Source organism: Pseudophryne corroboree, chromosome 1 (genome assembly GCF_028390025.1).
Source record: "Pseudophryne corroboree isolate aPseCor3 chromosome 1, aPseCor3.hap2, whole genome shotgun sequence".
Taxonomy (NCBI): domain Eukaryota; kingdom Metazoa; phylum Chordata; class Amphibia; order Anura; family Myobatrachidae; genus Pseudophryne; species Pseudophryne corroboree.
The window spans coordinates 892,966,636-892,982,367 of record NC_086444.1 but is presented as its reverse complement, the minus strand read 5'-3'; the positions used below and the strand labels follow the sequence as shown (position 1 = coordinate 892,982,367).

General features: G+C 36.9%; 1 protein-coding gene across 3 annotated transcripts in view; it reads left to right on the top strand.

The window, feature by feature from the left end:
* LOC134916434 (bifunctional heparan sulfate N-deacetylase/N-sulfotransferase 4-like) overlaps positions 1 to 15,732 on the top strand; it is a 624,652-nt gene that overhangs the window by 314,023 nt on the left and 294,897 nt on the right. For all 3 annotated transcript variants that reach the window (XR_010177405.1, XM_063920212.1, XM_063920213.1), the window contains exon 6: positions 6,822 to 6,950. Coding sequence is in view for 2 of the 3 variants with exons in the window: in XM_063920212.1 (XP_063776282.1) it covers positions 6,822 to 6,950 (129 nt within the window). In the remaining variant the exon portion in view is untranslated. The remainder of the gene's footprint in view (positions 1 to 6,821; positions 6,951 to 15,732) is intronic.

Genomic DNA, 15,732 nt, shown 5'->3' with positions numbered 1-15,732 from the left:
TAATTGTTACCTTTGCTCTGTTTTAGTTTTCTGTGATGTTAAGTTCTGTATACCCTGTATTGTTCTAATGTGTGATGTATGTATGGCACTGTGAAACACTTGTGGTACCTTATAAATAAACTCTAATAATAATAATAATAATAATAATAATAACAACAACTGTTATTCTAAAGATTTTCACACTTTGTAATTTCCACACTTTGAAAATTTCCAACACAGACAACTGCCCCCTCAGACTACTGCCCCCATAACTAAATGCAAACATTTTGTAATTCTGATTAACAAAGGCTACAGCTGAAGCCAAATGAACATCTTATCAAAGGACTAAATTACCATGTGTTAAGTAAACACTAGTCCATGTATGCTCAATAAACTCCACACCACTAAACAACATCTTCAAAAGAGACAATATCAACTACAAGCAAGTACTAATATTATAAACATATATTTAACAACACAGCTAAATTATACATTAGTGTGAACACAGATTAGGAGTTCCAGTTGTTTGCAGGATGTCAATGAGACATCACTTCTTCATAGATACTGTATACCCCATAATAGCATTAATGTAGCCCAGGTTGCATTGGAAATGTAAGTATACCTGCTCCCTATGGCAACTTTTCTCTTTTGAGATGTCTGGCAGTAATCATTTTACTCTTCTGCCTCAGTGACAGGCATGGAGGAAACACCTTAGGTACTCTCTCCAGGGACCAGCTGATCATTTCCTCTGTGGTGTATACATGTATCATGGGGAGAAACATGCCTACTTAACATGCCTTCTGATCAAAGATATAACCATTTTTATGCCTTCTTCCCACAGATATAATAAACATCTTTGGATAAAATGTAAGGTTGCTCATGACCCACTCAAGGGTTATACCATGGTAATAATTATATGGGGCCTAATTCCAAGTTGATCGCAGCAGGAAATTTTTTAGCAATTGGGCAAAACCATGTGCACTGCAGGGGGGGGGCAGAAATAACATTTGCAGAGAGAGTTAGATTTGAGTGGGTTATTTTATTTCTGTGCAGGGTAAATACTGACTGCTTTATTTTTACATTGCAATTTAGATTTCAGTTTGAACACGCCCCACCCAAATCTAACTTTCTCTGCACATGTTATATCTGCCCCTCCTGCAGTGCACATGGTATTGCCCAACTGCTAAAACATTTGATGCTGCGATCAACTCAGAATTAGGCCCATTGTTCTTTAAAATCAGGTTGACCTTTTTATACCTCACTAATGTTTAACATTTCTTCCCATCCATATATGAACATGTTCCCCACTGAGATTTAGACATGGACTTCAGGAGATTTATTTAAACAAAAAGAATAACACATGTTGGGTAGATATTCCACTGTCAGAAGCAGGAGCTTGGTCATTAGGCCCAGTCCCCTATGCACTGAACCACATCCCAGCTGACAGATTTCTGAAATATTTAAAGGGTAGGACAATAGTTTCATATTGTTCTGTTTCCAAAATACATGATACAATGTTCAGCAGTTTGTCCTCTTCACTGTCTCTTCTATCAGGAAGTGAAAAATATCAATGGGGTGTCTGTGTGTAAGATGATTGGGATCATTCTCATATCTTTTTTTCTGGTGGGGTCCCACAGTATTGACATATACATTTCTGAATTGATGCCATTCCTTCACAGTGGATTTTGTCTTTATTGAAAGGATGCTGCTCTAATGTGTTTATACATGTACTGTACTACTGAGTGCTGGTGTCAACATTATTTCAACATCCTCTTTCACTGTTGCCCTTACTAGTTCATGCAGAGTTCTCATTAGCCAAGTAAGAGAAGCAGACCATTGTTTACGTTCAAGCTTTGCAACCTGTTTGCTTGATGCTATATGTACGGGTTGTATTAAAACCAGTACCTTTTCCTTCTGGAATTGCAAAGCTGGGGTTTGCAACTTTACTCTGATAATTTCTGGACAGTAATTGGCTATATTGGCTACGTGGATATCAAGAGGTACTCAATGTGGTTAAGTATGGCTATTGGTACCAGGGATATGGTAATTGTTGAGCAATTATTGGGCCCACTAGTGTAAATAATGTACACTATTTATTGGGGATGCAATTTAGTTCCCGACAGCGGTCAATATACTTATGATGGAATGCTTAAGGATGCCAAAAGCCCAGCATCTACATAATGACGCTGCTCAGGATACCGGTGTCAAAATACTGACAGACGGAATCCTGAACGTCCTTCCAACAGGATGCAGTGGCGTCCTGCTGTGGGGAGAGAGGTTAGGTTTAGGCATGAAAAGGGTGGTTAGGGTTAGGGTGCAGGGACAGGAAGGTTGAGGTTAGGTACCGGGAGGGAGGGTTAGGGTTAGGCACTTAGAAAGGGGGGTTAGTGTTAGGCACCAAACGGGGAGGGTTAGGTTAGGCAGTGGGGAAGGGAGGGTTAGGGTTAGGCACCAGCTCGGAGGGTTAGTGTTAGGCACCGCTGGGGAGGGTTAGGTTAAGGCACCCACAAGGAAGGGTTAGGGTAGGGGGCAGGGGAGGTTTGGGATACTTTAGAGGGGGCTTTCAGGATTCTGATGGTCGGGTTGCTGCTGTCGATATTCTGACTGCCGGCATCCCGTCCATCGGGAAATCATACTGAACCCGCTAACATATAATCATGTCTATTGCATTCCCAAATATATAGCATTCACTATTAAGCATATAGAATCACATGTTGCATTCAGTCATTAAATAGCCCCATGCAGTTCTATGCCCTCTGTTTCTTTATGCAACTTAATCCCTTATTTGTTACTGTGATTTAGGTTCTAATTATATTACAGTATATAGCATTGGATTAGCATGCTGTAACATTAATAACCAGTGAATGGTTGTAACAGCTGGCTACAGACACATGAATTCTCAGATTAGCCTTTTAAAGCTTCACAACGAAGCGTGCTTTGGTGTTTCAATGTGTACCCAATTGTCTTCATGCTAATGTTAATGTGAATTCTACTGTTGCCATCTGAGACTTCATGTGTCTGTAGTCAGCTGTTACAACCATTCACTGGTTATCAATGTTACAGTTAGACCTTTCTCCAGTGTCTGGTATATGGAACAATAACATATGGAACATAATATTCCTGTGCATGTTAAATATAATATTAGAACATGGAGTACAGACCTGATCGTAGCAGCAAATTTGTTAGCTGTTGGGCAAAACCATATGCACTGCAGGTGTGGCAGATATAACATGTGCAGAGAGAGTTAGATTTGGGTGAGTTATTTTGTTTCTGTGCAGAGTAAATACTGGCTGCTTTATTCTAACACTGCAATTTAGATTTCTGTTTGAACACACCCCACCCAAATCTAATTCTCCCTGCACACATTATATCTGACCACCCTGCAGTGCACATGGGGGATAATTCAGACCTGATTGCTGCTTTGCATTTTCGCACAGCGGCTGATCAGGACTGAACTGCGCATGCACAGGCGCCGGTGCATACCAAAGATGTGATCGGCATCTCACCCCAGCGATCGCCTCTGCTTGATTGACAGGCAGAGACAGTCGCTGGGTGGGAGGGGGCGGGCTGGCATTTTGGGGGTGCAGTCGAGGCAACGCAGGCATGCCCGGACCATGCGGGGGGCAGGCCCCGGCGGCTGCAACTCGGAGAGTGACAGGTAGCTCCCTGCCAGTGCACAGGATCTGTGCTGGTAGAGAGATACTCTTCAGGTGCACATTCATTGCCGCCGTGCGATGCTTTTGTACCTGTGTGGGGGAAGCCAGAGCCAGACATGCGGGGCGGACTAGCCCTGTGCTGGGCGTACCCCACATGTCTGTGAAAGTGATCGTAGATGTGCTAAATTTAGCACATCTACGATCAAGTCTGAATGGCCCCCATGGATTTGCCCAACTGTTAAAAATTTGCTGCTACGATCAGGTCTGATTTACTCTCCAAGTCCACTATTGAAAGCGACACCGGTTATCATACAGAGTTAACTCACTATATAGGTGATAATTTATTTATCCCAAATCTATGAAAATTAAATTTATTGGTAATAACAATGGACACACTATTGTTAGTCTGGGTGTGGTATGCTTCAGCATACCAACGCCGGGATCCCAGCAGCGGAATCCCGGTGGGAAGGGATGAGTGCAGCAAGCCATCTGTTGCCACAGGTTCTATTCCCACTCTATGGGTGTCATGGACACCCATGAGTGGGAAAAGTCCCTGTTGGTCGGCATGCCGGCCATCAGGATTGTGAGGGGGCGGGATGTAGTGGGATATTATGTGACATGACTACATCTCTTCAGTCTCACCCCCAGTGTCTGCTTACTAAGATCAAGAAATAGTGTACATTATTTACACTAGAAGGCCCAATAATTGCTCAACAATTACCTTATCCCTCATACCAGTAGCCATACTTAACCACATTTAGTACCTCTTGATATCCCCATAGCCAATATAGCCAATTACTGTCTATTCCTCTGAAATTATAGAAAACATCTTATCTGACAATCTCTAATAATTTTGTTGTAAAAGCATTCCAATTAGGGTATTTAGATAAAAGCAATAGTACAGTTAAGTTGAGCAATACTAATAGAAGAGACAGATACAAATTGGATACACAGTTGAAATTTTAATACACAAACCATTTTTTTTCATTCACTTTATTATCTTTTAACCAATATTTTGCTGTTCTGATACATGAATATAATTGAACAATTTTAACATTGAATAAAAGGTAAATTTTAATAGACCTTCTCTACTTCATGCACCAGAATCAGACACCTTTTCCTTTCTGTTGTTCCTCCATCTGTTATACATGCAGTACAATTTCCTGTCACCAATTGCCAATTGGCATCTGACATACAGCACTATCCTTGAATTGATTTTATTTAGAATCAAAGAATCAACCAGAATTGGAACTCATACAATAACTCATAACAGTGACACCCAGAATTGGAACTCATATGAGAACTCATAAATTTAATCTGGAATCTCTACCGGGATACTCAAAAATGGAATCAGTGATATTGCCAGCAATCATATCGTATATAAGGAAACACAGGAATGGAATAAGTTATGCACAACTGTCTTGATACAAATCACCTATAAAACTCATTCAACTGTTTTCCATTCCCAGCTCTAGTAAAAAAACAGTTTTATTCTTTTTAAATTTCTATCATACTTACTTTAACCACTCTAATTTAATTTCATATTTTTTACCCCTTTGGGCTAGTCAGATTTCTGGGCAGCAGTCCAAGAAGTGTCAGAGTAATGAAATTCAGTCAGACCACAGTAGCAAAAAGGAATACTAAAATAAATTATATTTTTTTCCTTTTTCACAATTATGTGTCTTGGTATATGCTAGCAACTGTTAATGAATATCCTCAAATTAATGCAAATATACACTTCATAAATAACAATATTAATATCTTGCCTTGCACTATTACCAGAATCCCAGGCTTTGGCAATGCGCATCACCAATCAAGCAACAGAGTCAAAAACACATATTCCTTCACCAAGGTTTTCATATGTACAATAACTAAAAACTTATACTGTATGTTACATGTGATCACTGCAAGATCCATAAGGAGGACAATGCCTTTTTTTCTTTCTCCATTGTGCTCTGAAGTTTGAGTTTCCAAGTCACGGCACCAATTATATGGAAATATCCTTTGATTCAGTTATGGATTTCCATTCCAAGATTTCACTGGAAAGCAAAATATGTATTGAAATAGTTATTGGATTACATATGCACATGGAACATCTCAACATAGAAATGCTCCTTTTAAAATGGCCTCCATAGGTTTTATAGTAACAAGTACATAGAAAAATCACATGACTAGAATTTTATCATTTTAATTGATCATTCATAAAGTAACTTGAAGTAGCATAGATTTTTTTCCTGGCTTTATGCAAAGTGCTTTTTTAAAATCTGCAAATGAAACACTGGGCGTTACTGTGGTTAGTAGCAGATGGACAGATCAGAGCGAAGGGAACATTGTGAAGCATTATGAAGCATGATTCTATTCTGAGTTGTGCATATGTCGATGGCACCTTATTTCAGACAGGTCTTTTGCACCCAGCATAGGGTAGGTCTAAGTACCAAAACTGGTGATAATTACTGCATTAACGGATGGAAAACACTGGGGCATTGTAATGCATATGTGTGAAGATGTGCGTATAGTCACATTAGCATTTTATTAGCAAAATATCCTATTCTGAAATTGGCCTGATATAGAGCTGGGTGTGATTTAGAATCAGGTCCACAAGTGTGCACACTTTCTATTGTTATATTATATTTAAATAATGAATTAAAATTTTAAATTGGAACCAGAGCGAAGAGATGTAAATCTAAGAAATAAGGGGCAGATGTATTAACCTGGAGAAGGCATAAGGAAGTGATAAATCAGTGATAAGTGCAAGGTGATAAACACACCAGCCAGTCAGCTCCTAACTGATAATTTGTATATTGGAGCTGATTGGCTGGTGCATTTACCACCTTGCACTTATCACTGGTTTATCACTTCCTTATGCCTTCTCCAGGTTAATACATCTGCCCCCAAGTTTTGAATGGTAAGCTGTACCTTTGCTTACAATGGCTAAAAATGAAATACTCTGACACTCTGTATAAGATCTAGATACTTTGACCTGGGCCACTATTTTGCATGAGAAATGTGCAGTACTTTTCTGGTGGAAGCTTATTTATATAAAATAAATGTTCAGTTTTGATTGTGTTATTACATGCATACTAAACCATACTAATCTAAATGTTTAAAAGATAATTAATATATTCAATGTTATGTTCAAGGGAGTCTATCTGTATTTCATGTCTGATGTCTGTATTTGTTATATAGGTTTTGCCTCGGCAAACTTGTGGTTTGTTCACACATACAATGTTCTACAAGGAGTATCCTGGTGGACCAAGTGAACTGGACAAAAGTATTAGAGGAGGAGAGCTCTTCTTAACCGTGCTACTAAACCCTGTAAGTTTATTCAGTACATTTTCTTTAATTTGAACAATGTCTCACTAGATTGTTAAAATAATAGACTAAAAATAGGGCAGTACTTCAGTGCTAATCATGATGTCTGTAGGACAGTCATCATAGACTTTAAACTGACCCTCTTCATCCTGAAAAGATATGTCTGTTTCCATATTAACTGAGGTTATAACTGAATTAATCTGGTCTTAATTAACTAAAATAGGCACACTTGATCTGGTTAACAACCCTGGGTCTTATCGCTAAAAGAAAAAAACTATTTCTCAATGAGCATGGCAAAGGTATCAATGACTTTGGATATTGTGGTAATTTAAACATGCTTGGGACAGACATAAGAATATTCCTTCCCTTACAACAAAATAATGGCCAAGTGAAGTTAAAATTCTGTTTCTAGATTCCTATATTTCTATATTGCACTTAAAGATTTGTATATACTGTATGCATAACTATAATCAACACTTTATGACTGCAGCTGTAGTATAAACCAAAGGAGCACTACTGTACCTCCCCAGAATAATAAATAAAAATATACAGAACCTGAGCACTAGTCTAAAATGGATATGTGGATGTTCCACCAAAAGGTGGATTTAATGGATGAAAAGGAAAAAAAAAAAGACCAAAATCAGTATTAATCAGAAAAGGGAAATAGTCTTAATGCAGATGAATGATGATTTCCAGCACCTTGATTAATCGATTTATTTACAATAAACACTGAGGTATAGTTTATACCTCCAGCAATAAGTAAAAAAAGATAAAATATAATGGTGCAATAATGTTTTATAATGCTAAGTATAATAAAAAAACATAGCCCAGTGCACTCAATTACGCATACTGTACATCTAAAGGTTTATTTGTACATTTTCACATTAGAGTGTGTCCCTTTTCTCTTTCACATCCCATGCTTTGGATTTTTATTCCTAGTATCATTACTTTTTAGTGCACCCTAGATTGGTAACCTGGAGTATTACAACACTCCAAATTTCAGAGTCCAAAGAGAAACAACATGTTTTAATAATTTTGTTTCTATAATGCTTTTATCCAGCAGGATTCAAAGTCACTTTAAATACATAAAAAATAGCATGTACTGTACTAGAAAGGTTTTAGCATTACAGCAACCAGAAAACCGCACAGAACATAGGATAAAAAACCTTGAGACCACAATAAGCATAATTTAGGGTTTGTGCAGTAATTTTGGGTAATTAATACAGTACCATGGGTTATATTCACCCCAGACGAATTGGCCAAAAACAAACAGGTAAGCACAAATGGGATACTTCACCATAACAATGACCAATTATGTGAAATTAAGTCCAGACAGTTAAATGTAAGTAAAGTTCAATATAGTTAGTCCAAGAGGTACAGTTAGTTCAAGAAGTTTCCAATCTAATTTACTTCCATGGGTTCCGGGGGTTTTTGGTTCTGTTTCTTCAACTTGAATTCATCAAAATAAAAAGATGGAGATATGTGATAGAGTATGATATGAAACAAATTTGCTAGGTGTCAACAATCTAAAAGACAGTGATCCTCCAATCACCAGGTGAAGATGGATACTACAGCCTCTTGTAATACATTTACAGAACATAGGCATATTAGCATGGCATTTAGCTCCATCATCTATAGAAAGTTGTAACCACTCCCTTTGTGTGCCAGGGTATAGAGCTGAGAAGTCAACAGATGCAGTATTGTGCAGATTACCCTCTTACACATATGTTATTGCAAACACAAGACTTCACTATAAACACGACAATGCACGGATACTAAAAAAGCCAAAAAGGACTTCCTACAAGGGAAATATATAAACAGTGTATTGAATCAATATACTCTACAGTATGGAAAATAGAGTAGAATAGAGACAAGTGGATCATGTAAACTAGTCAACACCTTGTCTATGCTTTCCAGTTACTACAGTATGGTCTATAACATGGTTTGGTCAATTTAACTGAGAGTTTTACAGATATTTATATGTGAATGTTTTTAAATAAAGCTTCAATAAATTGATATAGCATGTGTTATGTGTTAGCATGAAAGCTACAGTATACTTCTCTGTTATCCATCTTTGGCTCAGTATAGTGTTTATCATTAGTATTACAGACAGGATGTTGAGTCTGCCTTTATCAAAAATACAGTAGTTTTTTAAATATTTAACACATATATCTGCAAATGTTTCTGTAATTCTTTAAGATATTTTGTATAAAGTCAATTTACCCTTTGAATCTTGTTTCAGTGCATTACAATTATAATAGCTATAATTCTAAAAGTGTTCTTACATAATTTAATTTAATATTATTTACCTAAGCATAGCAACATATTGGTATAGAACAGTTCCTATTAATTATAAGCATCTGTAGCTGTGGAATAAAAATATTTTATTTAAAATGATGACAGATTATATTTTTGACAGACCTAATATTTGACAGACCTAATAATTGTCTCTCAGTGGCCCTGGGTCTTTGAATTTACACTGAAAACACACAAAGAGCAAAAAATATAATTTCAATCAGGCATGAGATGAAATAGCCTTCCATATAGCCTACCATAATTCACCTGGAACAGTGTCTGATGAAATGTGCCTGGACTCAGTCATAAGCAGCAAAACAGTAAAAACTGTTTCAATACCTAGAAGTGGCACATTTATTTACCTACTTGGTATTTTACCAGAGTTGTCTTATATCAGTTACTTCATGCAGAATACTCCTACTGAAAAAAGTTCCGCTATAAAACTAAAATAATAAAAAAAACTCTTTAGTGAAGACTGATTGCCTACTGAATATAGGATTGACGTCCTTGGATAAACGCTTATAATTACTTTATATTCTACATTTATTTTATCCTACCTCCCTAAAAAATGCACATAGTTCCACTTTTGTAGAAAATAAATTATTTTTTTATATTGTTACTTTTTAAAAAAAAATGCTTTATTTAAATAATAAAGCATTTGTACCTCTGCAGAGATTCCATTATCTAAATCCTCAGATAGCAATAGTCATAATAGGATTGCTATGGTATTTGTGAAACCACAAAAGACTTCCCCAAGCAAAGCAGGTAGTGGGCAAAGCTATCACTTGCAAAGTTGCGATACCTGGAGATAGCTATTGCTGGATAGGAAGATTCTTAAATAGGGAATTTTCATGGGATTTTGAGTTTTCCTCACTATATTATTTATCTATGTGTCTTACATTTACACCCTCATATCTTCATTCAATAACTTAAGCAGTCAGAATGACAACACTAAAATTGTCCACGTGTAGTATGGGGCCAGTTTGTTGTAAAAGGGCAATGCTTTGTTATGTTTGATGGCAAAATTAGGGAAGACCAGTGCTTTTTATTGAGTCCTAATTGTAACAATTGATGACATCACTAAATGCCTTTTTCAGATTTTGGCTGATACTAAAAGCATGATATTATGGTTTTATAAGTGTAAAACCTTAAAAGCATTTAAGGTGACATACAGTATTTGAACATGTAAATTCTGAAATATGACACAAAACAATATAGCAGAGAAAGACCCATTACTCCCTTACATTATTGTGCATTAGGGAAATTAGCATAATATTGGCAGTACACTGAGAGATAAAATAAGGAAAGTTCAAATGGTACAAACAATGTTAAAAAAGAAAACAACCCCAAAGCATTCATGTACAAAAAGGCTATGCTCTTCCAGAGTAGATTCTACAACCGTTTTCTTCTCTTTTGTTTGATCATCCAGGAGCTTCCTCATTAAAGATATGATCTGTTTTGAATATTATAGGGAGAAGTCGGTGAATGCACTGTTGGAATTGATGCGTGAACTCCCTCCATAATTTTGCTTCTTATTAAATCCCCTTCTATAATTCTCTGTACCTTGGAATCGATCATCTTTCCTTTCTTTCATTCCCACGTCAGCTCAATTGTTCTCTCTTTATAGCAGTTTTTCTTACTCTGTATTCTTTCACTTGTGATTTTAATTACTCCATCCACATGCACTAGTCTCTGCTCTTGTCTGCTTGTACCTTTATTTTGCCCCTCTCTCTATCAGCTTTCTCTGTTTATATGCTCTTCTCACTCCATCCCTGCAACTCCTCTCTCCCCATTTGCTAATCATTCTACTACCCATAAATAGGTGCCAGAACATGAGACTGAGTGTGGGTACTTGCTATAACCAGGTTTGAGGTATGATCAGAGAACCAGGATTTTAGGTAATACTCCCCTCATACACAATGCCCAACAACAGGTTTTCTTCCTAAACAGTTTCTCAATTTATTAGAATGAATGCGCAGTAACATTATATATATTTTACCAATAAAAATGATTATAGTAAAAAAACAGTGCTTCACATATGGGTTGCTGTAGTACTTATAGAGCAACTGCTCAAATTTAATCATACAGTCTATGTAAAAAAACAGATCAACGCATGCAGGTCACTACAGTACTTGTGATGCTCCGCTTAAGTTTAGGCAAACAGTCTATGCACTAGATGAACTTTAATAAAGGCACAGTTCAATACATGCAGGACACTGTAGTATGTGTAGTGCGTCTGCAAGGGGTTAAGCAACCAGGCTATGCAATAAATGAGCTTTAGCGAAGAAATAGTTAGGCACATGTAGGCCATTGTAATATTTGTACTGCAACGGCTTATGTCAGTCAGTCTATACAATAAATTAACTTTAGTAAATAAATAGTTCAGCACATGAAGATAACTGTGTTACTTGTAGTTCACTGGCTTGCTTTAAGAGTCTGTGCGGAGAAGAAAACTACTTTGAAAAAGACAGTTCTAAGGGTACAGGGCTTGCTAAACCCCTTGCCTTACCCCAGCCTTGAGCAGATCCTAACCAGCACCAAGGAATCCTGTGGAGGTCTTTTCTTTTACTGCCTATGTCCTCCTGGACTTCCAGCAGGGGTTCTCACTGCAGACCTCCTGGGATACTCATTGCCTGGTCCCCCAGCAGCACAGATAATATCAGGAGATACATAATGTGCTGCGCTATATAAGAAACTGTAAAAAAAAATCGATAATTTCACAGGGGCATAGACATGGTGTGAGGAGGGGAATGGAGGCAGCAGGAAGCCACAGACTGACAGTTGTATAGTGGGAAGAGCAGGGTCCGGCCACTACACAAAGTGCATCAGGGAAGCAAGATATGCCTATATACTAGACCTCCAACCAACATAAATGAACAAACAACTATAATTCTAATTTACCATCCTCATCCCATAGCAAAGCATGGGTATTCAGCTATCTACAATGTTATTTATACTGTGTGTTTAATATTTACATTTATTTTTGGGACCAGACATTCTTAAAATCCTGGGCAATGCTGGGTACTCCAGCTAGTAATTTATATTTTTGGGGTTATTTGGTTATTATAGAACAAGCTGGCCTTTCAATGCACTACTTTTCTTAAAAAGTAACATTGTATGTGTGAAAAAAGTCAAAACATTAATGTAGTAAAAAAGTTTTGGCTTTGTCTGACACTCCTTTAAGCTTTATGTTATTGAAGAATTTATTTGCACAAATATTTGATGCTGATTGGAATGGCAAGTTTTGGAGATAGGTTTAACTCCCGTTGTATAATGTACATTAGTAAACTATTCACAATTTTTTTCAAATATTTTATTTTGCTTTTAGTTGCTTTTAATATAAGTGGTAGGCCCTTAGACCCTCAACTATTTTTCTGTGGCACCCTTAGGCCAAGGTGGAGATTCATTGAGTAGCATTGTGGTCCATCCAGTAGGAAAACTTTGCTTAAGTTCTCCTATCGTAATAACCTGTTAACATGCAGATGACACTTCACACTACCTGAATCCCAAACCAAAAGTTACCTACTGTATTGAGATAATCATGAAATTGTGCTTCCCTGACATCTAGGTTTAGTTATGTTGTTTGTATGCTGTTGTTGTTCTTCTGTTTGCCCATGTTGCATCTATTCATCTGCTTCCAGCACTGGTTTTGTTTATTACATTGAGCAGAAGAGGAGGTCAGACATGTGTGAAAGGGGGAGAAAATATATATGAGGAGGGAGAAGTTATAGTGCAATGTTGGTTGTGGGAGCACATGGGAAAAAAATATATGGAACAGATGAGACACAATGGGAGACACACATCAACGTGGAACAGAGAGATACAAAACGGGCACACATGGGGTAGCAGAGAGATAAAGTACTATAATAAAGTACCTAAATATGTGTTATATCCGATGAGTCCATGGATATGTAAAGCCATGCATAGCTCCAGGGATATCTCTATTAGGGGCATAGTCATCATCATTAAAACATTTTGTTTTACAATTATTTCCCCCCTTTTTCTATGTTTCTCTTTCAACGTACAGCCTTATTCATCAAGGCTGTAACAAAGCAGATATGAGTCATATCTCCTTTGTTACAGCCTGCTATGATAATTTCCACACTCGCCATACTATGTGGTTGTTGAAACTCTAGAATTAAAAAATGCTGTTTTGGAGTTTGATAATAAAACTGGTCACATACCTGATATTGCGTTAGATTCATGAATGTCCTCACTGCTTTGCTGTATTTTGTGTGCATGCTGCACTCACGATTTTTCAGCCAGTGAATGATCTTGTTGGCCTGCCTCCTCCAACTGTGCTGCTGGCGACTGCTCTGGGTCCCCTCATGCTCACAACACACATCACGGGTAAGAAGATGCATTGGGGGGTACAGGGGTGACAGACAATGGTAGCGGCCAGGAGGTCTGTAAAGCTGCAGGGTTTGCAGCGGAGAGAGCGGGTCTGTAAAGTAGCTGTAGGGTGTATAGAAGGGGGTTGTTTATTGTAATTAATATAGTGGTGCAAATGGGGGGGTACAGTTGGCAGTGGCAATTAAAATGTTAAAGAAGCATGCACAGCATGAGGAAGTCCTTATGGACTCCTCAGCTGCAGGTGGAAACATATTACTTTACTGAAAAGATGCTTCGCAAATATAGCAGTTTTTCGGAAGTGATATTTTTATTAGGGAGTCATGATGAATTATGAAAAAATTGTGAAATGTACTTTAAAGGTGAGAATTGAAAACTAAAAATTACAGTTTTTACTCACTAAACAGTTTTTTCATGATGAATATGCCCCTTAATGACGACCAGGTACAAACAATAGTCATCCACCCTTTTGCTGCACAGAGGATTAGGAAGGGAACTGAAGGAGTGGGTAGGGCCACAAACAAGTAAGTCAGAGGAAGCCTGTGCCCTGTGTTAATGGCCACATGCTACCTCTCTAAGCCTAAAAGGCAGTGCATGACCAATATGCAAGCCCAAATAACTGAATTTGGGACCAGAACACCCATTGTGCACAGTTTATAAAACACTGGACTAGCATTAGAAAAACATTGAAAATGAAGGGTAGGACACCACAACAAGTGTTGTGAAGTAAAGAGCAGAATATAATGGCAAAACATTATTAAAGAGTATCTATGTGGCATGGTTCAAAAACTTACTTTATGTCACATGATGGAAGTTCATTAACAATTATTTTTAAACATTAATCACCACGAGTCAAAATAAATGCAGAATTGCATTTCTGTGCTTTCTTGCAAAAGACCAATGCTCTTGCATTGATCTTTCACATATTTGCGAATGTCCTGGCTAATGTAAAGTTTATAGCAGATCGATGGGGCATATTCAGTTAGCGGCAGGATTTACTCCACAGCTAATTAGCTGCGTCAGGAGATTCAATTAGCAGGTAAACCCCATGGCTAATTGAGTATATCCCTATAAATTTCTTATCAAATGTACTTGTTAACATCATTAGTGATTACATAGAAAATCCATCTTTGAATTGCCTTCTAGGGACATGACCTCACTGGAAATTATGCCTTCCAAAATGAAGATCTTTGCCTATAAATTCCACATGATAAATTCCATTCAGATTAATGCAATTTAAAAAAAGTTGTCTTGTAAATATTTTTGCTCTTTTCAAAACATAGTTCTTACACCATAAAATACTGTACTGTATCTTTCAGTATACCAAAACACATCTCAATATCTGTTTAATTCTGTTTAGTAAAGGATATGGTCCAATTACAAATTGCAGACTATCAGAAAAATTGCAGGGATTTTTACTACCTCTCTTTTGCCTGCTCACTTTCATTTTCATTTAATTTCTTTCTTCTAGACCTTCTCAGATCGTAGTTATATCATGTCTAATTATTATATAAACACTACAGTTCTATAATGTGACTCAAATCTTCCAATCTAATCTTATATTTACATAGAAAATAAGATTCAACTACTGTTCCTACTTGTATGTATACTTTCTTTGCATGCTTTGAATACTAGATTAAGGTTTATATTCATTTTTTATTTTGACTGAACCTTTACTTCTCACCCTTCTAAGCTGACAAAGGAGTCTTTGATGTAGATCAAAGAATATATTTCTGTGTATTCTTTGTTTTTCAAAACTAATCAGTCCAGAATACACCATGCACAGTTATAGTCAATTATTGTTCTACGTGGTCTGACAACACTAAGTGAAACAGTGTATGACTTTTTATGCATATACAGTACTATAGATTTTTTTATACTATAATTATAAATCATCATTCATTGTAGTGTGTACTTTGATAATTATCTGCATAATCACTGCAAATAATGTTATGATTATGTATATTATGGATGTAATAGCAAATATTGTCTGACCATAAATGCTTTGTTTCCTGTAAAAACGTGTTAGATTATAATTTATTATACACTTATAACTTGATATTTTTACTTAGTTGCAATTCTTTATATTAAATATATTAGTACTTTTATGTGTACTCAGTTTGCAAATAGCAAGGTCATG